Source organism: Anopheles maculipalpis, chromosome X (assembly GCF_943734695.1).
Source record: "Anopheles maculipalpis chromosome X, idAnoMacuDA_375_x, whole genome shotgun sequence".
NCBI lineage: Eukaryota > Metazoa > Arthropoda > Insecta > Diptera > Culicidae > Anopheles > Anopheles maculipalpis.
The window spans coordinates 2,716,180-2,741,484 of NC_064870.1; the positions used below are offsets into that span (position 1 = coordinate 2,716,180).

At 46.8% G+C, this 25,305-nt stretch overlaps 5 protein-coding genes across 6 annotated transcripts in view; 3 read left to right on the top strand and 2 right to left on the bottom strand.

Moving 5' to 3' along the window:
* The window catches only part of LOC126562339 (uncharacterized), a 171,362-nt gene that overhangs the window by 83,785 nt on the left and 62,272 nt on the right, over window positions 1-25,305 (top strand). The window lies entirely within an intron of this gene.
* Window positions 1-25,305, bottom strand: part of LOC126556132 (fasciclin-1) — a 353,811-nt gene that overhangs the window by 41,981 nt on the left and 286,525 nt on the right. The window lies entirely within an intron of this gene.
* LOC126560876 (J domain-containing protein) lies at window positions 1,199-17,079 on the top strand. The gene is made up of 4 exons (XM_050216829.1): window positions 1,199-1,296; window positions 2,659-2,760; window positions 2,946-3,302; window positions 17,065-17,079. The coding sequence occupies exons 1-3, from the start codon at window positions 1,210-1,212 to the stop codon at window positions 3,294-3,296; spliced, it is 540 nt and encodes a 179-aa protein (XP_050072786.1). The 5' UTR covers window positions 1,199-1,209; the 3' UTR covers window positions 3,297-3,302; window positions 17,065-17,079.
* Window positions 8,580-10,810, bottom strand: LOC126562162 (prolyl 4-hydroxylase subunit alpha-1-like). 2 transcript variants are annotated; one of them, XM_050218604.1, is made up of 6 exons: window positions 10,602-10,810; window positions 10,012-10,499; window positions 9,752-9,924; window positions 9,125-9,673; window positions 8,897-9,062; window positions 8,580-8,821 (listed from the first exon to the last, which is right to left on the bottom strand). In XM_050218604.1, exons 1-6 carry the CDS (start codon window positions 10,808-10,810, stop codon window positions 8,736-8,738), a joined length of 1,671 nt encoding a protein of 556 aa, XP_050074561.1. In that variant the 3' UTR covers window positions 8,580-8,735. The 2 variants fall into 2 exon arrangements, with proteins under 2 accessions (XP_050074561.1, XP_050074552.1); XM_050218595.1 differs by having other exon boundaries at window positions 9,125-9,676.
* On the top strand, window positions 17,073-19,532 carry LOC126568831 (neutral ceramidase). The gene is made up of 3 exons (XM_050225487.1): window positions 17,073-17,231; window positions 17,423-19,224; window positions 19,341-19,532. The coding sequence occupies exons 1-3, from the start codon at window positions 17,073-17,075 to the stop codon at window positions 19,516-19,518; spliced, it is 2,139 nt and encodes a 712-aa protein (XP_050081444.1). The 3' UTR covers window positions 19,519-19,532.

Below are 25,305 nucleotides of genomic sequence, written 5' to 3' on the forward strand. Positions count from 1 at the left end.
CGGAGCAAGATGCTCGCACATCAGCGCACAGCATACGCTCCGGGGGCAGCCCATACAGACCGTATGGCCGCTGCGTCGTATCGGCACGGCTCTCGCAACGGGGCAGCACAACAAAAAAAAAAAAAGAAGGCTCCACTAGCAGCAGCGGGCCTGCTGTACCGATGCGTGGATGTAAAGGTCGGGCTTAGTGGTTGATCAGGCACGCTTGCGAGAGGTCGTATCGAAGTTAGCGAATACCGTACAGCAGCGTCCAGCCAGCAACACAGCAAAATACTCATTCGTACACTTTCGCTTACACACACACACATCCACGAACATTCACCACACAGACCGAGCTGGCGATAAGCTTTCAAAGTTGTTGACCCAAACAGGTCAGTTGTCAGATCCGAGAGTGGTCAGTGTGCCCACCAGGTTGAGGCGCATTAGTGTGGTTCCCGAAGACTGTGTCTCCTGTACGTTGGTTGGCAACTGTGCTTGAAAAGTGAACAGGTGTAGGTACGTCAGATTTACCTCGGCTTGCCTGGTGTCCATAGGACCCTCCCACACACCTCGTCTACTAAACAGGTCGCCGGTTAATAGTCACAGAAACGCATCAAAAACGTTCTCTCGGTTGTGTTGTTTCGTTTCAGTGAAGCGGAAAGCGCGGTCATATTTACGAAACTCGTCCACTTCTCCACAAAACCTTCACCGAAACACCCACCGATTTGGGAAGTTTTTAACGCGGCAACTCACTCACTGCTTCGGTTGGAGTCATCCGTCAATCAAAAAGCATCAGAAAACACGTCCCGACAACGGAGCAAAAACAAAAAGGGAAAGTTGTTCGGTTTTGCAGCGAATTTCGATTGTTTCTGAGGGCTTACCAGATCTGTTCGCTGCGTCTGGAGGACGTGCGTACTTGCGCGCGCGTGTGTGTGTGTATGTATATCGGTGTGTACTTTAGTGCGTGTGTGCGTGTGTAGGGCAAGGTCGCAAAACCCAGGCGGTGAGAATTGACCCAGTAACGTGTAAAGCCGACGACGCCGTCTACATTCGACGCACAACCGCTCAAGACTCAAGGTGTTGCTTCAATACGAACACTGACGCCAGCGCATACACAAAACAATCGAGCAGCAATCAACCGCCGTCACGCACATCGCGCAAAACCTTTGCACCGTTTGTTTTGTTTCTGGGGAAGGAGGTCTCAGCGGCCGAGAACAACAAGTCCGAACGATGAGCGGTGTCGACGACATTCTCGCGTACAAGCGTGACTCGAAGGAGGATCTGTATGCGTTGCTGAACTGCAGCGAAACCTCTACGGTAGGTAGTGGAGAGATCTCGTTAACTTCTGCACAGACTTCAGCCGTCTAGACCGTACAGGAAGCTAGAAATGGCTGACCAAGTATTCCCAACCTAGGACCTCTGCTGAGTTTCAATATCATATCAGAATTGGAATTAAAGCACTGCTCCAACAAATTCCCAAACCATCAACTAGCTTGGCGTTACCAAGAACGAGAACCCATCTCAAGAAAACCTCGGAACCAGCAACTACCACAACAAAAAATCCAATCAAAACCAAGTAATTCCGAGCTGAAATCCATTTATAATGTGGCTCGCTCCTTCCTGTTTGTGATTGGCAAAGAAATGCGCTCACCGTACACATTTCATTTCCTTTCCGGTTGTGCATCGTGTCAAGCTTTACAAGTGGGAAAATTGTTTTTCTTTCCATTTATGATATTTGCTTTGGCGCTTTTGGCTCTCTCTCTCTCGCTCTTGGATTCTGCCTTCTTTTTTGTTTGGTTGTATGCCCTCCTTTTTCGATCGCTGCTCCTTCCTGATGCGGTGTGGATGCAGCGCATCTCAAGAATGACCCTGGGATTTTGCACACCCAGCCGACCGCCCGGGTTGCAGCGCATCTGTTTGTGTGTATGGGGGCATATATGCACACCAGCACCAGCCGTATGACCTCGCCAAACCTCGCTTAAACCCACGCTCTGCGCATTGTATATAATTATTTGTTGCATTCCCCGCCAGCAGCCGTGAGGTTGTTGAGTGAGGTTGTTTTGTTGCAAAATTTGTTCGTCTCCGGAATCGACAAAAGCAACGTCTCAAGACAAGTGTCCCGGACAAGGTTGCTTTGTTCGGTGCATCCGCATCAACCACCCAGAGCTGTTAACTACTGTTTCGCGTCCAAGACTTTAAGTAAGGGCTAATTCGTGGCACAAAAGAGTGCGTGTCGCTCCAGCAGACGTCAGGTCTGCTAATAAGCTAAACTCCCGCACTATTTCTATCTTACACACTCTGCTCATCAAGAGTTGCGTTTTTGTTTGGAAATAAGGGCATAAATAAACCGCCAGCTTCCAAGTCCGGAAAGTAGGTTGTGGAGCGTGAAGGTATATACACAGCTGGTGTACATTATTTATGAAGCTGTTCTGTGGCGAGTCCTTGGTCCTCGCCCGTGGGGATTTACCTTTCCCCGGGTGACAAGCCATAACACACGATGACATTCATTCTTGCTTTTACCTTTTTACTAAAGGTTCATGAGGTACTATGCACTTTTGCGCATCTTTTACTTTCATTCTCGGCCTGTTTCTCTATCTCATCTCTCTCTCTCTCTCTCGCTCTCTATCTCTCTCTCTCTGTCGATGTCATTAATAATGTTCGTGCTGTCCCCATTACCAGGTCGACCAAATCCAGGCCGAGTTTAAAATACTCGCGCTACAGTATCACCCGGACAAGAACGATGGTGACAAGGAGTCCGAGGCCAAGTTCCAGCAGCTGAAGGTAAGGTTAATGATGATGACGATGATAAGCGTATGCCGTCTGATGCACGCAGCACCATCCACCACCATCTTGTTGTTGTTTTTTTTTCTCTCTCTCTCTCTCAATTTCCCTGGTCCTCGTGGACCATTTTCCGACCGCGAAACGACCGTCACACTAATCGTCACCCTTATTTGCTTCCCCACAAGGAAGCGAAAGAGATCCTGTGCGATCCGGAAAAGCGCGCTAGCTACGACAAGTGGCGCAACAGTGGCATCAAGATCAGCTACAAGAACTGGCTCGGCATGAAGGAGCACGTCCAGCAGAGCATGCACTGGGCCATCCCGAAAACGAAGGACCGGATGCTGCCGGAGGGTGGCGCCACCGGGGGCGGGGCCGGGTCCGGCACTGGTTCAGGCCTGTGCGCGGCCCAACCGAACCCGGCCCACCGGCGCGCATCGGAGGGCGGTGCGGCACTGTACTATGGTGGGCGGAAGGGTGAATGGGGGTCGGAAAATTCGAGCGAAGTCGTCAGCAAGTTCCGCAACTATGAGATTTAAGCATTGGTACGGATGAGAGGTGGAGGTAGAGGAAGAAAGTGAGAGGGAAGATTGGGAGGGGGGGGGGGAAGGCTTTTGTCTTTGGAGAGTCCTTGATGTCCTTGACAGTATTACATCCATTCCGCACACATACACACCGATTGCGGGTGCGACTCCTGGTTGATATGAAAGAAACACTCACTGAACAAACTTCTATCTCTCTCTCGCTCTTTGGATCTCTTCCTCTCTCTCTCTCTCTCCCTCCACCTGTCCGTTCACCTCTAGACCACACCACTAAGGGTTGCGAATTTAATGAACTCACGGTTGAATTGATAATTGGAGCAGATACGCTTCCATGTACTTCAGCATTCAAAGAACGGTTAATGTCCGTGGCTGTGTATGTGTGTGTGTGTATATGTATGCGGTTTTCGTATTCAACACACGCCGGGAGTAAATATTTCTCTTCTCCGCTCCCCTAATCCAATGCTGCATCCACGTTCTTTGCCCTTTCCATTCGATGGAGGCCTCTCGTGCCCTGTTTTGCTAAGGAACGGCTATCCCTTTGCTACATGTTCTATGCTCTCTGCCCCGAACACTGTAAACCGTGTCTCCCGTTTTCATTCAGAAGACCCCCCCTCTCCCGCCACTCCTCCTCGCGCCCTCTCTTAACCCTACTTTCCCACCGATCTCTGGTGGGGATGAAATGAAAATTGGATGCTGATGATGATGATGATGATGATGAGAATCCTTGAAGCTATGCTGAAACAATATAAGGGCGCCATACACTCGGCGGTTCGGAAGCAAGTTTTGCCTTTTGCGAAACGTAAAAAGGGTTAAATTGAAATTGATTTTTGTGAACGGAGCAAAGCAAACAAAGCTTACAATGGTGTGTATGCAAAGTGTAATGATGTGCGTAACACTTGTGTAATTGAATAATTGAAAAAATGATTTTGCGAGAAGAATGAAACAGCAGACGATGCTTACACAAAATGGGAAGTAACAATGGAGTAACTGAGTCCTTTACGGAAAACAAAAGAAATTTTAACAAAAAAAAACACACACACACTTACACTGAGACATATTACAAGAGAAAACAACACAAACATTCACTGATGTATTTGCACACTGATGTGCACAATTGATGTTGTACGGGCTGTTGTATCGGAATGCAAGGACCACCATATTTTTGTCCGTGTGTTCCATCCATTTGCCTCGATTCTCTAAAAAAAAAGGCGAGAAAAAAAGTGAAAAAAAATCAAACCCACCCCCGCTCGAAATGTGATCCCCCACGAAACTGCGTGTGTTTGTGTAACCCTCTGATGTTCTTCCTTTTACTCGTGAATTGATGTGTTATAGTTGTTATATTGTTGTTATAAAAAAAAAGCGCACACATAGTAACGCGAAAGAAGTAAAATAAGAAATGAGAGCAAATCGTACAGATTAGAAGAAGAAAGGCGACAAAGACACAAACAAAAATGAAAGAAAAAAAAACATGAAGAAAAACCGTACGAATCGAACCGAACGAGAGAAGATAGGCAAAGCAACAAAATGAAAGCGAAAAACGAATGCAAACAACCGATAAGAGGCGCGACAAAATGACATCAGTAAACGCTAAAAATAAAACCCGAGTGCTAAGCACCGCGTATGATATGATAATGATGTAAGACGACAAAACAAAAACATCAAGAAGAACAATACAAGAGTAATGATTTCCATGCGATGACGTGCACCAGTACGCTCGGTGTATTAAAAATGTATTAACAGCATGCAAAAAACATAGGCGGCGTTCTTTACAACTTTTTACCAGCAACAGCAGGAACATGAAAACAAAACAAAAAGATGATGAAAAGATGAAACTAAAACACATTAAAAGGAGAGAGAGAGAGAGAGATGAATTAGGACAAGATGTGTACTAGAGCTAGAGAGCGAAGGGGGGACAAAACAAAAACGAGATGTGAAAACGTCAAGTTATTAAAAGATGCAATCAGATGATACAAATGGTTCTGCTCTCTCTCTCTCTCTTTCTCTCTGGTCTCTCTTATTATTAATATACATGCATATATTTTATAGTGATATTTAAAACACAGAAAACAAAATCTTACATCGTGAAACTACTATTGAAAATCACTCACAAACACACACAAAAAAAAAAGCATATTTTTGTTACCTAATATATACCTAATACGCTATATGTGTAGCAGCATCCCTGATGGCAAAATGACAAGACAAAAGTAAAAATGTATGACATTGTATTTAAACTATTTAAACAATCAAGCTGTGTAGATGATAATATACTTATATAGATATACATACATACACTACCGTATATACATATATTCATGATAGTCTTTCGCTCTTTGATCACATCATTGGTAGGAAGCTGGTGCATCTATATTATTGTAAAATGTTTCTGTTCTTTAGCGGGCAGCTTTAAGGGCACAGCACACGCAAATCTACAATTGTTTGTTTAAGTTGTAAGAGAAATTACTCTGTGTGTGAGCGAGTGTATGTACTGCAAACACTTTTACTATTAACATTGGCTGCTTGGTCCATGTACCAAGTGCTCCCACACACACATTAACAAAAACACAAACACACTTGCTCCATCATGGTAATGGAATATGTCAAGCATAATGCTTTTCCTTCTTCTGGCAGCAATACACTTAAAAACAAACAGAAAAAAAAGAACAAAAAAAGAGAATTACTATTGAAAAACATTAAATTGCGCATATATATATATATATATATATATATATATATATATATATATATATATATATATATATATATATATATACACCCAAATCAAAGTTAAATACTAGGATGTGATGGACGGCACGTGTCCCTTTGACTGGAGAAACAAAATGGTTGCAGAAGCACTGCTGCTGCTCGCAATGGAATGACTGCATTCGGAATTTGGAGATCCCTTTTACACCCATTTGACAAAGATTTAAAAGAAGAAGAAGAAAACGAAGCAAAATGTACTGTTATATTACACTAGTTGGGTGGTACTGAGATATGTATTGAATTGCACTTGAAAAAAAAAAAACAATTTATGACAAATCAAACTGCAACACATTGCAAAACACATAAAACAGACGCACACACGCAACACTAAAACGCACAGGTAGCCTGGTGCCTGGTGAGTATCTGTCAGGATAGAGTATTCTAAACTTATAGCTTACATAGCTATCTACTGTCTCGACTGTCAAAAACAAAAACAAAGCTGTCGCTCTAAAAAAAAAAACCGTCAAACAAGATTTATAACAACAAACAAACAAACAAAAAAGCTCTATTTTTTCGGCACTTTGCTCGCAGTCTAATGCTGCAGGCGCACAAACACAGGGTAAAAGATAGGAAGGTAGTAATAATGGTAGCGAACAAGGGAACCCACCTTACACACTGATACCACCAACCCGTACACATACACATTATCTTGTGGGGAAGAAAAAAAAAACAGGTGACTTTCGATTGTGATTTTTGTTGCTCCGACTGTCGATCGTGTCCTGTTCGATCTGTATTGCCTTAAGGTTTTTTTAAGCCCCCCACCAAACCCCCCCCCCCCCCCCCTCCTCTTGAGAAGAGCACACAAACAGTAGACGGCTCCGGAGAGACGAAACTCTGTGCCCATATAGACGTGTAGTGAGCTCTGTGGAGCTTACATTTCTCCTCAAAAAAAAAATGAAGAAAACCCTCTAATAATACTGCAACAGTGTTTGGTGAATTAACTTGTGTGCAAAAAATGGTGTTTCATATTACTACTTATATACAAACAACAAAATGCAAAACAAAAATTAAAAAAAAAAAGGATACAAAAAAAACATCTCTACAACAAAACCAAATGCAATCTTTCTCATCGAGATAAATCTTTAAACAAATAAACAAAACAAAACAATATACACAAACACGCACACGAAAAAGAAGAAAATATGATAAACAATTAAACGGTCGCATAAAAAGAAAACCAAACGAAACAACAAAAAAAGAAGAAAAACAAACGATTCAAGTAAAATGAACAAAAATAGATGTAATGTTGGTGTGTGTTTCCTACTACCCAACCATACCACTCGTCACACACACACACACCCTCCCCGGTGTATGTGTAATAATTATTCCCGTGGAAACAAACGTTCTTTAATCGGCGTTTTTTTTTTGCTCGTATATTGAGAAAGGCCTTCTACATCAGGTGTAGCTAAAGTTTTGCTCACTATGCAACTATCCTTCCCATCCATGTAGGTGCCCGATCTCCGACAAGTCCCGCGCCAAGAGCCTCGTATTCTCTAAGACTCGTGGCCATAGAGGACCCTCGCCTGGTGAATCAGTGTGCGATATATCTCACATTTTCGTGCGGTACTGAAGTCTTCTGGATCTTAGCAGACGGTGAAGGCCGTAGCATAGTAGCCCCACACACAGGGAGACCAAAAATACTGTCTGAGATTCATACTATCGAATGTGACAACGAAGAACTCAAATCAGTTTTGGGCAGGGTTCAGCTTCTAACCTCAAATGCTCAGCTAATTCCGATCCTCAAAGCAGAGCAGAGAATCATCGATCCCAACGATCCCAACGATTGCAGCATTGTGAAGATCTAATCAGTAGTTGACGTCTGTTCCGGAATCCTCTCGCCAGCTATTGGTGAAATTTTCTGCAAGGTGTAACACGAAACTTCCAACAAGCAATTATCTCCATTGGCTCTCTCTCTCTTGTTTCCGTAAAAATGCTTTATTTCACAATTTTATTATGGCATTGTTTGTTCATCTCACCCCACCTGGGGCTTGCTTCTTGTTAGGTGTCTCCAAATTCCGTCGACAAATGTCATTTTTCATTACACTTTAGTCCTACAACAACCCCCACATACACAACCCATTTTAAATACATCTTTCTTAACGTCGCTTACCGTTAAAAGTTCAGTTTTTTGTGAGTTAAATTTCACCACAGGACCATCAGGCACGGTGACGCAAAAAATGGATCAGCTGGTGGCAATGGCTCATTGTTTTTCCATTGAGTTTGTTTGGTGTTCTCTTAAATATGATGCATGGATGTGGATTTGGGTGTTTGGGTGTGTTCGAGATGACAAAATGGCAAGCAGAACAAGTGTGGCAAGTTGCAGAAAATATGGCCAAACAAATTGTACTAAGAAACATAACCTATACGAAGAATTGCGAAACAGCGAAATCTGAATTGATTCTGGAAGTACACGAAGCAATTTCCCGTAGAATTAAAATTATCTTTCGCTCTCTGTGTCTCTTTCTCTCTTCACCTAACTAAGCTATTAATGGCCTCACTGATTTTGTTTTTTTTTATGTAGTGTTTATCAATTTAAAGTTGGCACTTAATTAACTTACTTCCAACATATCGTTGCGTGATTATAATTTGAAACTAAAAACTATGGCAGATTGGCGTTTGGTATTAGGTCATGGTGGTAGGATGATATGCGAGTTTCGCTACCAGTTTATACTATCAGAACTCGTCCTCCGAATGGTCTAAGTGTAATCCGCACGGTCGTCGGAACTCCTGTCCCCGCTCGTGGATCCATTTGTTCGATACTGGAAAAGCGATAGAGGTGCATTAGAACCTGTTTAACTTTCTGTCCCAAAAGTAACTCCCAGTATATAACTTACCCCATTTGGTGCCGGTAAGTACCGGACAGGCAGCGTGGCGTGTCGCGTAGTCACCGCGGCCGGATGCGTGCAGATTAAACCAGAAGGCGGCCGTCCCTTTGCGGGGCCACAGTGCAAGATGGAGCGAGGGAAACACGGTCGCACCACCCTGCGTTACGTCACTCATCTAAAAACGAAACGGTCCATCAAACATCAGGGTCCATATGTTGCCATGCAAAAAAAACTTACATAAAACAGCACGGTAGCGATACGATTGCCCGTACCAAGACTCTTGAACGCGTTGCGCTCCTCGCGCCTCGCAAAATCAAAGTGTGGCTCGTAATGGCCACCAATGCCATAGTTTACCACCTGCAACTCTTCCGCCGTTTCCATCGTCAGCCCCGTCATGTCCTCGACGCGGCGGCTAATCCGGCGGATCATCTCATCCTCCGCATCCTTCAGCCAGGCCGACTTGCTGATGCGATAGTTGGCAAACTCTAGCTCGCCGGTTTTGTAGTTCTGTACCGTCGCCCGGCGGAACCGCGGCCGGGCGTACTGCTTGATGCGTTCGATTTCCCGATCCGACATCACCTCGTGGTAGATGACGATGTACGGGCGCAGGTACGCTTCTTCGAGCTTCAGCGGGCCGATGCGCAGAAACGGGGACGTGTTGGTGGTGTATCGGCAGACGAGCTGCGAACGCAGCTCGATCGGTGGCTGCTGTTCGCCCCGGCACAGCTTCTCGTACAGCTTCCGCTCACTGGTGTCGTACACGTGTGGTGTAGCCTCTTTCTGGATCTTCTAAAAATAAGCACAAAACAAGGGAGACAGCATTAACACATCGTGCGGGTACCTGCATCCGGTCGGTTACCGTACCGTGGTGGTGTCAATCGGTACCTCCTCGCTACCATCATCCCCCCGCAGAATTTTTTGCTGGGCCTCCTTCTGCAGCTCCTTCTCGTAGTACGCCTTGTTGCTGACAGCGCGCTCGTGATCCGGCACCAGTTCGAGCAGTTCTTCCGTCATGGAGAGCGCCGTCTGGATGTTTCCTGTTAGCCGAGTTGGAAGCGAATTTTTTGTTCTTTAAAGCTACCTTCCTCTACCCGTAAGACTCTCTCCCCACCCGATCATCTAACCTTGCTTAAACGTAGAGAATGCTAAATACTCCAGCACATCCTCCTTGGTTGCGGTACGGTTAACCTCGCTCGTCAGTCTATCCATCGCCTCGCGCATCCACAGCACCGTATGATAGTAATCCCCATTCAGATAGCTTTGACGTCCCAGCTCAAAGCAATCGCCAGCCGACAGCTCCGTACTGTACTGCACCCCGTTCAGCATACCCCGGGCAAGGCTAGCCGTGTCGAGATTGTACGTGTCCTGCAGCCTCATCAGCGCAACGGCCGCCCCATTCAAGTCCTCGTCCGATGGGAACTTTAGCACACTCCGGTAGCTCGTCACGTTCTCGAGAAATTCCTTCCCAACTTCGTACGTCATCAGGTTTTCCACGTACCGCCAATCGGTCGTGAGACGCTTGGTCAGCAGAAACGCATTGACCGGGTTCGATAGGTACGCACTAACGTCCCGGGCCGCTTCCGTGTGCTCACGGCGATACTCGTGCACCTTGCTATGGGGGGGGGGGGGGGGGGGGGGAAAGAAACACAGGTGTTAAATTACCCCACGTTTGGCGTGCAAAAAAAAAACAACAATAAAAAAAAGTCCCACTTACCGACGCAGCTGCATCAGCTTTTCTTCTTGTGCCTGGACGTAATTGTCGAGATTGGTAATTAGTACGGCTTCCGTTTCGAGCAGCTCCTCCATATCCGCCAGCGCGGTAAACAGTTCACCATCGACCGGTGGCTGCAGTAGCAATAGGGCGATACCGGTGGCCACCAGCACCGGTAGCATCTGCCCGCACAGGATGGGACGTGGACGCATCACAAACTGGATCCCCGTGCTGCTCGGTGAGCAATGGCGATGGCAAAATGGCCGGCAAGCAAATCACAATCCTGCGTGAGACGTGGTACAGTTGGGAGCGCTATTACTGATCTTATAGAACTAATGACAGAACGAAGTAGGAAACCTAAATCACCACACACCATACGCGTCTAACTCTTGCAAGCCGTGCCGACACATGAGCACCGAGGGTGCGAGATATGCTGATCGGGGGGTTTGTCTCTGTGTGTGCGGCGTCTACTGTTTACGTGTAATGCCACAGCGACATGCTATGCTTCTACCGCATGTTTGCTGCCGCACGAGAAACGATCCCCGGCGCAGTGACCCGCGTGTCTCGGCAACCACGACTTGCCGACTGTTGATAACGATCATAGCATATTTCAATGCTCCCGAAGAAAAACACAGGAAGTGTTGACGTTGGCAGCATTCGAGCATTCTAAACGGCCGCCGCTTGTTGGTACTTGGTGGGAGAAGCCAGCATGTGCAACCCCGAACTCTGGTTGATGGTTTATCCACAGTATGGCTGATGCATCATATGGTGAACAGATCAAAACTGACGGCAACCCTGTGCACCGTTTTGGAGATGGGGTAAAGCCGGCCGAGTCTGGCATCAAATCTTGTCCGATGCGATGAGTTCTCAAGTAGTTGGGAGGGTATAAAATCAAGACCAGCAATGTGACTGTAAGACAGGAAGAGACCGACATCTTCCAGATTGATTGTTGGCTACTTTGGGGACATCAGGACTTGTTGTAAAGTTGATTGTTGCGTTAATTTCGGATATGTTCGATTTCCCCCCCCCATAAGATTCGCACTGTAAAAGGGAATTATTTAATTATTTCACCGTTTTACTTACTTTGGGATGCAATTCTTTCCCGTCCGTACTCGAAGGGTGTTGGTTCGACTGTTTCTCCAGTGTACGCCGCACTTTAAAGCCACAATTTTCACTTCACTGTATGTGCACCTTTACCCTAACACACCGGGAACGCTCCTTCCCAACTATACGGCTGCGGCTCTACACATAACACAGACGCACCGCTAGTATACCAAACTGCAAACCCAGTTGCCGTTGTTTTCTCGATTCGCTTACACCATTGCCCGTGCTCGGAATAATACCCCGGTGACGTTCTGGCCCTGGGGTTCGGGTGTGCGCTCAATGATGCCGTAATGCTTTACAACTACAGAATGGCTGGCTTGTGGCAGCTCGACACCAAATACCACCGATGCTACACCATGCGGGGGTGTGTTTCTCTGTTTGTGTGTGTGTGGATGTAAGGAAATCCCTGCCGTTTTTTTTTCTCCTTCTTTGTACGCTTTTGTTTTGTACTGCTCTCTGGTCTAGCGTGCCGTTCCAGAGTCACGTAGTCATCTGTCATACAAAAACTCAACTCCGGCTTCTTTGTTGTTGTTAGGCGATCCTCTTGCATGCAGCGGCGAGCTACGCAGATGCCAAAGAAAGCGCGCGCGCGAGAGAGAGAGAGAGGAAATCTAATTCGCTCCACTAAAAATCTCACCCCATATGCTGCATCAGCGGAGACTGGTACTGTTACATGGGGTGAAAAGAGACCGGGAACGCTGTGTAACTACGGTGGCGCGAATAGGAAGGCATGAGAAAATGAGCGAATGAGCAGTGAGAGCAGTGAGCGCAGATGCATTAGGGGTGAGTTTTATTACAAACAGTGCGTTACGCTCTTGGGAATCAGCCGGGTCACTATGGGAGCTTCACGATGGATTATTACGACTAGTTTTGGCTATTTTAATAGAATACCTCCATTGGCTGTATCATATAAAAATCATATCCTAGAAGCGTTTGACAGTTTTATAACTTGAATTTCTTGGTAAATTTCGTCAAACTTGCTATGCTTTTTATTGTTTATTTTCAATTATTTATGTAATTCTGTACAAAGCTAGATTACAAACTATTTTCATCGCTGCAGATTGCTACAATTATGTGGTGGAATATTTGAGTCTGAGTACAAGGTTACCACACATTAATCTATAAAATCTCCACGTAAAACAACATCTTTAGATTTATATTTCAAGTTTCGGTAAAAGACTCGTGAAGGTCTGGAGGAAATTTGAATTAAAACAAATAAATTTCTTTCTCTCTCTCCTGTTCACGAGCAGTAGTTTTTAGTGTTTAGGGTGTTCATGCTTATTCTCGGGGTGGCCGACAGTTGAACAATCTGGCGTAATAATGGGCGGGTTGACCCGAACCTAGGAGCCACTCGATTCCTTCGATTCCGGATCGATCCGTTAAAAGAGTCCTCAGTTCGCTGTTTATCCTGCAAGACTGCTTGTTCTCAAGGCTTACTCTATATCTCTTCCTTAGTCTCTTCTCGACCATCGAATGACGAGTCGATACCACGTTGTTGGTTAATCAATCCTCACTACGGATCAATCTCTCACTGAATTACCGCAAAGGTTCCAGTACATACCGCATTAATTCCCACTTTCTGCCCACACACCTGCATCCAGTGTGCGAGATGCTGGTCATAAAACTATTTCGCTCTTCGGTTTCGGGTTCGTTTTTCTCTTTCCCTCGCCCGTCACGATACGGCCCCAGCCATCTCGCTTTCACCATGCCGCCTACCTAAGCATACTCAGACACGCACATATGCGCACCCCTCATGCAGCATAAGCAAAACAGCGGTGTTATTGTTTGGTAGTGGCCAAAAAGGGGTTTTGTTTTGCTTTATCGCGTAGTGATTTGCTTCCCGTGAGCGCTGATAGTGTGGTACAGTGGCGTGCTGTATATGGGCTATCGTTTCGTACAAAACCACTCGAACTGTTCAGCACCCAGCAAAGCGAGGCAGCAGTAGACCGTCCGTTTTTGGGTGCGTTTTCCAATTGCAGTGATCTACGGCATGTGGATGAGGCCTGCCAGCGGTCAACGGTTTTTAGCAACACCAGGCAGCGATGGCACTCTGGGACGCGTACACTAACACCAGTAGTCTGCGTTCGATAGTGGCGACGAACCGCTAAGTAAGTGCTCCGGATATCAAAAGGATTTATAAGTCGTGTGCATTTCCGTGTCGGTGTGTGTGTGTGTGTGTGAGAGAGAGAGAGAGTGTGCGTGTGTGCTAGAGATTCCAAGACGCAAGGACGCAATAAAGCAGTGCATCCTGTGCAGCACAAAGCTACAATCAATAATACACCGCAGGCAGCCATTTTCCGCCAAACGCAGCTGCTGCTCCAAAATGCCCAAATCAATCGTAGGTATTAGGTAACCGATCGTGCGCACGATCACGACACCGCAAAACTAGCCTGTACACAATCTGTAGGGAGGGAGGGGGGGGGGGACCTGAACATCTCAAAACTGTTGCCTTTTAAATCTTCCCAACCGCAAGAAGTTTGCGGACCGACCGGGAAGCTTCCGAGTAAACCACGTGCTGCCAAGGGTATCTTCAAGACGAAGTCAAAAAAGACACCAAGTCTCTTTTAAAAAAAACCCTCCAACCTCAAGACCTCAAAAGCGGGCCATTATAGCCCGCCACCCCACTGGCGATGCGATAATGATGGCTAATAATTGGCTTTATTTGTACCTTCCCTTCCCAGCACACGAGTACGGAGTGGAGTACGTGTGATTCGGCTTCCAGCCACTACTGGTACCATCACCAGGGCCATTGCCTTATATGACTGGAGATGATACCACTTTTGCCGTGTTTTCTGTATTCGCTTTTGTTTGCCATCTTCTTGTGTGGTGTGATTGTGATTGCTGCTTGGACCCTATAGGAATGGATGAACCCGTTCACCGTCATGCTGTGCTCGCTCCATAGCTGCCTAGTGTGACTTTGAACTGCGAGTTAGGCCGCCTCATACTTCCGGTACAGTAGGGCCAACTTCAGATTAATGCAGCTATCCCACTTGACCAGCAGCGCAAAGTCTACGGATTCGCGGTAGCTGTCAGTGGATCAGTCACCTCACAAGCCTTGCTTGTGAGGATTATGGTCGTGTCTGATTACTTAGCCGTGCTGCCAGTATAGCCGGCAAGGGTGGCGTCGCTAGTGCACTGTTTCGATGAGTTGCTGGCGAGAAAAGATGCCACAATCCACTCGTAACAATGCACCGTGCATTGTGTTCCCGATATTGGGAATTCTCGAGCGCACGGCGCACCCACTCGAGCAAGAGCTGGAGCAGGAATCTTTGCAGTCACTTGTCTGATAAGATGCGAACCTGTTGGTACATATTATTATAAATAGTGTTCGACGCTCGACAGTCTCAGTAGTGCAAAGCCTCTACAACCCGGTGACAGATGTGCTGTTGTCTGGCCTGCTAGACTGCAGCTGTAGGCACTCTCAACCAGCAGCAGTTGCAACAAGGGTGAGTGTGGTGCGATCGTGAAGAAAGCTGGCTTTTTGTTTTTTTGTTCGTCTTCTTTTTTTTGGGAAGGGAATCACACACCGAAACAGGTCTCCGACACGTTCCGCAGGGTTAGGAAAGCGGTTGTGCATTTACACAACCTACACACACGCGCCACACATATCTAAGGCCAAGGGCACCGCTGTAGGGAATGCTAAGTGAAACTGAAACGATGCAAATGCGCATGTGTTGGCCACTCTCCAGTACTCAACGAGAGCAGGGACAAACCGTGCCCGACGCTTTGTGCGCACTCCCCTGTCACAGACATTTCACCGCTGGAGGGAGAAATATGGGACACAGGCGTATCAGCCCCGAATCACGTTCCTGGCCTACAGTGGTGGATGCAACAAAAGGAAAAGAAAAGAAAAAACGATCCAACACACCGGAAGAGAAGATCTACCCAATCCGTTCCGTATCCACCGGCCGGAATCGTTGTGCGATCGGACGCTCTAGCAACTCGCCAAAAAAGTTTCATCCAAATTTGTATATCGCAACCAATATGCATATGGGGAGGGGTGCGAGGCAGGGGGTTGGTAGCATCGCCAGTTGGTCACTGTTCGGGTGTTGCACAAGCGGTAATCTTAGGTGGAATCGCACATTACATAATCGCCCCGATACCCTACTGGTTTTTGTTTTTGGAAGCAACAACTTGCTCCGGCTCAGCCAACTAATAATAGCGGGAGCGGCACGGCCAGTTGTTTGGTGTGTGTGCGTGTGTTTCAGTCTGCTCTGGTTGTTTGGATATTTGCTTTTTTTTTCAAAGGGAAGGGGCTGACCCAAGAGCTGAATATATTCCGGAATATTGAACCGGACAGCGGCCATTTATTGAGCAGATTCGGTACAGTCGTGTGCAAAGAGTACTGTGGATTGCACGTTGAATGTCAGTAGAGCTTGGTGCAGTAGTAGAGTATGATTGATGTGTCTCTAGCAATATAACAATTGGAATTGCTGAAGGCTAGAAGGCGAGACAGAAAGAGCGATAGCGATGGCCACAATGATGGGACTATATGAGACGTGATGAGGTGTTCATTCTGCAACAGCAATAAAGCTCGGATGTATTAGGATGTTACGGTACGCGATTACAAATAATGAGCAGTTGTGGTTCTACGCTCGTACTGAAGGTCGGTGAAAGTGCAGCAGAACGCAGCGCAAAAACAGCATGTAATTTGCACGCAGAGTACCGGAAATGACAGCTCGCGTGGTGTGTATCTTGCCGCCCGATCGTTGTGTCGCCCCTTATCAGTAATCAATCATGCATGTTAACGGTTTTGCTCTGACATGTGTTTTTACCCCTCTGGTAGAGCGCGTCACACTACTGCTTTATCACCTCAACCCGGGGTTTGACGAGCAAAGGAAGCTGCATACACACAAATGCACACTACTCGTACACAACCAGCAGCGTGGTTATCGTTATCGAACCGGAAGCAAACACGACACGAACCTAGGAGGCATTAACGTTCGAGATCTTCATCATAGGATGCATCATTTGCATGCATGCGACGAATAATAACAACGCCTGCCGGCGTTCATGGTCAGTTCGGAAGGAGCTCGCCCGTACTAAAGGTTAACATTTCTCTCTTTCTCGTTTGCTGCATCTCTTTAGAGTCCATCGACGAGCCTTCCGCAATCAACCGAGGTTCGCAGTATGCCGATTATCGAACCCATTATCGGCACCGTTTTGGAGTCATCAATTTCGCAGTGAACGAACGGGCTAACGCGATATAGCTGAGTGGAGAGTTACGGATCTACATCTGCTACAATCAACCATTAGGATCAGCAAGCAAACACGTAGCAGGACATAACGAGAGAGAGAGAGAGAGAGAGAGAGAGAAACAGAGAGCTGTAGTGAGTGAGCGGGTCCATCAAAGGACATCAAGAAACACGGATGGAGGAACATCAAAGGCATCAACGGTGGAATGGCACCGGTGTGATGTCGCGTTGGCTGCTGCTGGGACTGCTAGCAGTGACGATCGGTGTATCTAGCGCGTACAAAGTTGGTGTGGGACGAGCGGACTGTACTGGACCGTCAGTGGAAATCACATTTGTAGGTATAGGCTCCAACAACTCGAGGCTCGAGTATAGTCGCAAAAGCAGCTTCGCCAGAGTGTAGGAAGCTCCTGAGGTTCTGAGACTCTTGACAATGGTGGATGCAAATTTCGGCTATCTGAGTGTACTCTCGGTCAAATAACTATCTGCTAACGATGTACGTCCCCCTCCCCCTCTTTTTTTTTTTAGATGGGCTATGCACAGGTAACACAGCGCGGAACCGGCATACATCTGCGCCAGTACGCACGGTCCTTCATCATCGAAGACGAAACCGGCACGCGGGTCGTGTTTGTCAGCGTGGACGCCGGCATGATGGGGCACGCGATCAAGCGCGATGTGCTGGCCGTGCTGCAGAAAAAGTATGGCGAGCTGTACACCCACGCGAACGTCGTCATCAGCGGGACGCACACCCACTCCACACCGGGTGGCTTCCTGATGTATCTGCTGTACGATCTAACGTCGCTCGGGTTCGTACCGGAGACGTTCAATGCGCTCGTGCACGGTATCGCGCAGAGCGTGATCCGCGCGCACAACAATATGGTCGAGGCGCGGATTTACGTCGCCGAAACGGAGGTGCTGGACGCGAACATTAACCGCAGCCCGTCCGCGTACGAGAACAATCCGGAGGAGGAACGGGCCCAGTACGAGCACAACGTGGACAAGACGCTGGTCCAGCTGCAGTTTGTGCACGCCCGCGATGGGACACCGTTCGGTGCGATCAACTGGTACGCCGTCCATCCGACCTCGATGAACAACACGAACCGGCTCGTGTCGAGCGATAACGTGGGTCTGGCCGCGGTAATGCTTGAGCAGGAGCGCAATCCTGGCTCGTTGGTCGGCAAGGGCGAGTTTGTCGGTGCGTTTGCGTCCAGCAATTTGGGCGATTCTTCGCCAAACATCAACGGACCGAAGTGCGAGAAGACGGGCCTGCCGTGTGACGTACTGACGTCTTCGTGTCCGTCCGGAGCGGGTGCCTGCTTTGCGTCCGGGCCCGGTCGCGATATGTTCGAGAGTACGGAAATGATCGCCGACCGGTTGTACCGGGCAGCGGCCGAGTTGCTCGCCACGCCCAAAACTACCAAAGCACGTGAGGTGACCGGTCCGGTTGGGTTTATGCATCAGTACGTGGACATGACGACGGCGGAAACGGTTCACTTTGATCGGGCGACCCGCAGCCTGGTACGCGTACGGGGATGCTTGCCAGCGATGGGGTACAGCTTCGCCGCCGGCACCACGGACGGGCCGGGTGCGTTCGATTTCCAGCAGGGCACCATCACGGACAATGTGCTGTGGAACGCGGTGCGCGATTTCATTGCCGAACCGACGCAGGACGATAAGGACTGTCAGGCACCGAAACCGATACTGCTCGCGACGGGCCGGGCCCGCTTCCCGTACGACTGGCAGCCCAAAATCGTACCAACCCAGCTGCTGGCGGTCGGCGACTTTGCAATGGCGGCTGTGCCGGGCGAGTTTACGACAATGGCGGGACGCCGGCTGCGTACAGCGGTGGCCCGTGCCTCGGTAGCGGCCGGCGGGCGTGATCTGCAGGTGGTGGTGGCCGGCCTTTCCAACATGTACACCAGCTACATTACCACGCCGGAAGAGTACGAAATACAGCGATACGAAGGTGCCTCCACGCTGTACGGGCCGCACACGCTGACGCTCTATCTGGAGCAGTACAAAAAGCTGGTCGGAGCGCTCGTACGCAACGAGACGCTACCGGCCGGTCCGCAGCCACCGTACGAAGATGACAAGCAGATATCGCTCACGACTGGCGTCATCTTCGATTCGCACCCGCTCGGTAAAGAGTTTGGCGACGTCAAGGTACAGCCGGAGCCGGTGTACGAACGCGGTGCGACTGCTAGTGCCGTGTTTATTGCGGGCAATCCGCGCAACAATCTAATGCACGACAAGAGCTTTTTTACGGTCGAGCAGCAGCAGGCGGACGGGAACTGGACGGTTATCGCGACCGATGCCAACTGGGAAACAAGGTACGGCTTAAGCGGTTGGGTAGACGATGCCGAAAAGCAGTAATTGATGAGTAATCGTTTGTCTTCTCCCCAAACCCCCCCCCCCCCCCACCCCCTCTCCTCCCATGTTTTTGCAGGTTCCGTTGGGAACGTACCTCCACCATACTGGGCTTTAGTGATATCGAATTTAGCTGGACGATCGGGCCAAACACACCGGAAGGAACGTACCGTATCCGACATTTTGGCTACTACCGATACATCCTTGGCGGTGTCTATCCGTACGTCGGTGTTACAAACACGTTCAACGTAAACTAGTGGAAGGAACGGGACGACGTCAGAGGATTCCGACTGGCAGCCATACTAGCATTGAATTCCGTTGTATTGTAAACAAACACGTTTGAGAGTAGAAACAGAAAACGTATGGAAGAGAACCAGTGATGAGTTTTTGTTTTTTCGAGGCGTAAAGATGCGTAAAAATAGAAAAGTTAGAAGAACGAGAGAGCAAGAGAAAGAGTGTATAAAGAATGAGGAACAAAGGAAGAGTGAGAAAGAGAGAGAGAAACCATTCCATAACTATCTTGTAACCAAATAGACTAGTCACTGGATATTCGCGCTTAGTTAGAAATTATTCTTCGATTTCGAATTTTAGATTAAATCCTACCATTCCAAAATCCATCTATCATTGTGTTTCTGTTGTCCGTTGCTTTTGGTTTTGTGGTTTTCATTGCTTCAAATTAAAAGCAGTGTAATATCACGCTTTGTGGCCGTCACATGTTGGTCTTCGAGGCGCCATTTTTTTGTCTGCGCTCCTGAACTTTGGCACTAACTATGACACCAAGTGGAATCCTTAGATTTTCGCCAATCTAATGCTCAAGCTTACTTTATCGCCTCCCTTTTCTTAAATGCCACTGTTGCTCCCTCCTTACTCTCATCCATGCACTCACTCGCACCGTCTTCGTTGTCGTCCTCCCCTTGCGATTACATCAAGGAGGAGGAGATGCAGCTCAAGCACCTTATCCAACGGTATGCTTCAAACCCCTAGCGGACCAAAACTGAGTGAGTTATCGCTTATTTTCCACGAGAATGCTCTTGTATTTCCGCAATTACTGGGTGGAAGGGTGGAGGAATCGGGTTGAGGTGTTGTACAAAAAGGTGTGCGACGGAAAATTAGCGATCTAGGCGTCTTTGTGTCACACATTTTTTTGAGGAACTCCTCACCACGATTCCTCCACCAATTCCAATGATTCCAATTTTTTGGAATCAGGCCCAATCGAACCAGCAGGATCGAGATTGCTGAAAACAAAATGACGTCTTGGCCTTAGCAGGCTAGGAATAAAAAGAAGTAGAAGGTATGATGGAGGCTTATGCTATTGTTTACACACATTTTCCTGTTGCTGAACAAAATAATTGGATGTAAAATGGGAAAAGATAAGTTAAAAGAGTTTAAAAAGAAGCAAAGAAAGCGAAATAGATAGAGAGGCAGAGAGAGAGAGAGAGAAAGAGAGAGAGAAGATCGTATTTAGTTGCTTATTGTGAAACATTTTGGTACAAGCATATCATTTTTATACCTTTTTTTCTCACCACTTTACGAACCACCATCAAACTTTTCTTTCATTCTTTTTTGATTTTAATGAAATTTCTTTCATTTTGTTTTGCTTTGCGTTTGTTTTTTGTTTTGTTTTTGTTTTTCTCTCTATATATTTATTGCTTAATAGTTCCTTCTTCCAATTGAAGCATCCTTTTATTTCACTATTGTTTTGTTTCCATTCTTTGCATGACTTTTGTGTTTGTTCTCTTGTGTGTGTCAGTGTTTATCATTGTGTAGGGTTGAGTATGTGTGTGTGTGTGTTTTTTTGTGTTTGTGTATTATGAACGTTTTGCCTTTTCTTAATGCCAAACAGTAATCATTAGAAAGGCATTTTCTTTTGGTTTTGATTTCTTTTTCAAATAATTTTGTGTACACATGATGGTGAAGTCTAAGCATCCCTTCTATGTGTTGGAATGGAGAGCCAGAGAGATAGAGAGAGACACAGGTAAGGACATTTAATTGCTGGGTGTTTTTTTTCCTCAATGCTGCTCCCGTAATCGCACACATCTTTCTTCATCTAAATTTTTTTTCTCTCTCTCTCTCTCTCTCCCTCTGTTGTGCGACATTTGGTCCAGGCGATTAGGGGTTTTTGGGTTTTTTCTTTCTAAAAATTTCTAAAACATCTGCATGCATGATGCTCATCTGAACACCTCCAAACCAATCACACCGCGTCCTCCCTTCTCAAAATACACCCGCAACATACACACTCACGCGCACTTCTCTTCTTTTCATAGTTTTCTCCTCTCCTTTTCTAGTTTTGAGTTGGCTTTGTTTTGCCTTTTTTCGTTGCTATTCGTTAGCTTAAGTATAAGTAGATTTTTTTTTTTAGATTTTTCTTTGTTGCATTACACATTCTAAAATTTGATTATCCCAACCTGGGTCAGCAACACGCACACACTGCTCTCACAAAATGGGGTAAAGGGAATGGTGGGAATTTGAACTGGAAAAAGAAAGGACGGGTAGATTCTTCCACCCATAGCCGGAAAGGAGCGAAGGGGGGGGGGGGGGGGGGGAGGAAACCTGTTTTGGAATTTTTTATTTCCATTAAACTGTACCATTCACAATCTAGTCGGCCCAAGGCAAAGTGAGCCTAAAAACGATGGAGGCGCCTAATCTTTTACACATTTCTAATCCTTTTTTGCTCTCCATTTCATCGTTTTGTGTGAGTGTGTGTGTGTGTTTGCTTCTTCTTTTCTTCTTATACCTCAAATGTGTAGTTCAACTGTATTATAAGAAATGCTATATCCCAACTAGAAACATGGTTTAATTTGATTGTTTTTTTTTGTTATTTGTTTGGTTTGTTGTAAAAATTATTTTTCTCACACCTACTACACGAACGAGTTACAATGCTAATCTTGTATTTTGTGTGTGTGTGTATATGTGTGTGTGTGTTAAGTTTTTGACTATCGTCTTTGCCTTTTATTAGCGTGTGTGTGTGTGTGTTTGGATGTGTGTTATGGTTTGGTGTAGGAAAGTGATGTGCAATCCGGGCGCATGGAATTGCATTACGTCCGGGGTCCTACGCACGAGTGCCGCTCTTTTCTATGACTTGGAAAACGACAAAGGGAAAAAGGAAAGGGAAGGGGAGGAGATGATGCGGAGCAAGGGTGTAATGTGTTTGAATTTCGGTTTGAAAAAGGGATGCGGGAGCAGCAAGGATTCTAGTAAAAGGACATTAACATTGACTACAGAGAGGTTAGGGTGTCTGTTACTTGCTTCACAAAAAATCCATCCATCGTTCGTGCCATTATAACAATTACAAAAACCGAAAACAATGTTGACTGATCTGATTGTCAGTCCACAAAACAACACCACTACTGCCTAAGCGATACGATCGTCCAACGCTGCTCGTTTTGTCTTCCATTTTTGTCCTCTTTTATCTCTCTCTCTCTCTCTCTCTCTCTCTCTCTCTCTCGCTGGTTCCTTCTCTACGACTTGGCTCGTTTTCCTACTAAATGCAACACTAAGTAACAGCTTGGAAATCTATTGTACCTTTAGAAATGAACTCACGGCGTGTCCGGAGGATTGGTGTGTTGGTGCGTACATCGTTGATATAGACAACATCAACAGATTAGAACGAGTCTCATCGAGTTAAAGATATTGCGAAAAAGAAAGAAAGAGAGAGAGAGATAGAGAGAGATATCAAAAGAAGGGAATAGAAGGAAAGAGCGATAGTATCGCCGGCAGGGGTGCTCTGAAGATATACACTACAGAGAGAAAGAATATTAACTTCTTACTTCACTATTGGCAGTACATATCTTTCTTCGATTTTCCAATCGGACATTTTGTTTCGTTGTGTCTGCTGTATATGTGTTTGTGTGTATGTGTGTTTTGTGTACGGCAGAATGTAACAGAGTTTAGTGTTCTACACTAATGTGTCCGTATATGTATGTGTGTTTTGTATGTGTGTGTGTGGGTTCATCCCAACCGACATTTACATCATCTAGGTTCCGGCCGCCAAAGGTTTCCGGCAATTGTAATTCTACACCTGACCAGTGAGACATACCCACCCACCCAGTCCCTTGCCCGCTCTAGCTCTCTACAGCTTCTAGGAGCCATTGTGACGCATTAACCAATTCTTCAAATGTTCACTACCCTCTCGCTACAAGAGAGGAAGATTCGAATCGAGGTCTCTGATAGCGGGTCTACCGGGCACTAAAAGGATACAAAAGAACAGTACAAAGATCGCTCTCCCTTCGTCCAGCTTTTCCAGACAGACACAATGCGAGGACGACACGAGAGAGTCACATCCAGGGGTCAGGGTTCCAAAGTGCCAAAACAAACAACAACAAAGAAATGGTCCAGATTCTGGCTTCAAACGCAAAGACTTGCAGCGTGTAGCCAGTTCTTCCTTATCCCAAAGTTGGCAGATTCTCCAATATTCCAAGTTGAATGTTCCTGCGCGCTCTAGAGAGAGAGAGAGAGAGAGAGAGAGAACACAATGGCTCTTGAGCGCCAGTGCTCAAGAGGTGACTCCACAAACCACGAGTGGTAGGCGGCACGGCTAGAAGGACGCATCGAGCACGGCGAACGAATCCGGCAACAGTACCGCATACTCTACCCCAAGCTCCTCTTCCTCATCTTCCTCTTGCTCCTCCCCCGCCGCCTCGTCCGCCTCAGGGCGCATCAAACCGGCTGGTCGACGTGATGCACCAGTGTCCGGTGGCGTGGCCGATCCCGTCGCCGCCGGCGACGTTACCATCGTGCGCGCCCGATAACGCCCATAGTTGGCACTGCGGCCGCGCCCCTGTTCCGCCGCCTGCCGCGATCGTATCCGGCGTATGCGACGCTGCTGGCTCACGCTCGGGCGTCCCTGCGCCTGGTCCGGGGCTTGATGGGCGGGTGGATTGTTGGGTTGATGGATGTCGTCCGAGTCATTTTCGCCCTCGTCGTCACCCTCGTGCTCCTGCTCCTCGTAGTCCAAACCGAACGCTCTACGCTCGTCCTCCTCTTCGTCCTCCTCCTCGTCGCCCTCTTCTTCCTCCTCCTCCTCCTCCTCCTCCTCCTTCTTCTTCTGCTGTTGTTCCTGCGCCCGGCAGACGCGTACAGGTATGGTGCGGGCCATCCGCTCACCCCCGGTACCACCGGCTGGTGGTGACAGGTCCTGATCCTGCACAAACGAGTTACAACAAAAAGAAGAAGTCGTCCGGTGAATCGAGTTCGACCCTTTTTGTTACCCCCCGCCAAGGACACCAGGACAGGGCGTATGAATCAATGATGTGGAGTGGCCGTGAAGTTGTGTGTGTGTGTGTGTTTTTTTTTTTGTGTTGAGTGATGAGCAGTTTGAGTACGTGTGATTCAGGCGCCAATATGTGTGAGAGAATGTAAGAGATGCGTGTGATAGCAATTTCGAAATTCGAATCCCACAATTACATGGATCAACAGGAATACCAGAAAGGAGGAAAAAGGATTGCAGTGAGTAGGAGATTTTGTTAATTTTGACATTCGTTCGAAGAAGGAACGATGATGGATGTAATGACACAAAAAAAAAACAACAAAACAAAACAATAAATGTATAAGAAAAAAACATAAGAAAGAGAGAGAAAGAGAAAGAGAAAGAGAGAGAGAAAGAGAAGAGAAAGAGAAAAAGAGATAGTGTCCAGACAGGTAAGATAAAAGTGATAGGGATCAACAGAAAGGAATGAATCAGGGAATGATCTAGTGAGCAGGAACGAACGACAACAGTAATGATTGAGGAGGTACGATGCGGGATTTCTTTTCTAGGAGCGATTTTTTTTTCTTTTTGGTTTTGTTGTACTCATGCAATTTCGAATTCGCCTGAAACCGTTGTATGGGAACTAAAATAGGTGAGCTACGCATATGCTTGATGAGTGTATGCTCGATGATGATCCTCCACCATTGACATTTCGTTCTATTTAAAGCGTTATTGATTTTTGGAATAATTTTGACTAAATTCTATACTAAGATAAAGATAGAAGAGTCTATTGTCTGGTGAAGACAGAGAAGAAAGAGAGGAAAAGAGAAAGATAAGCGTACTACTGTGAAGTATACGA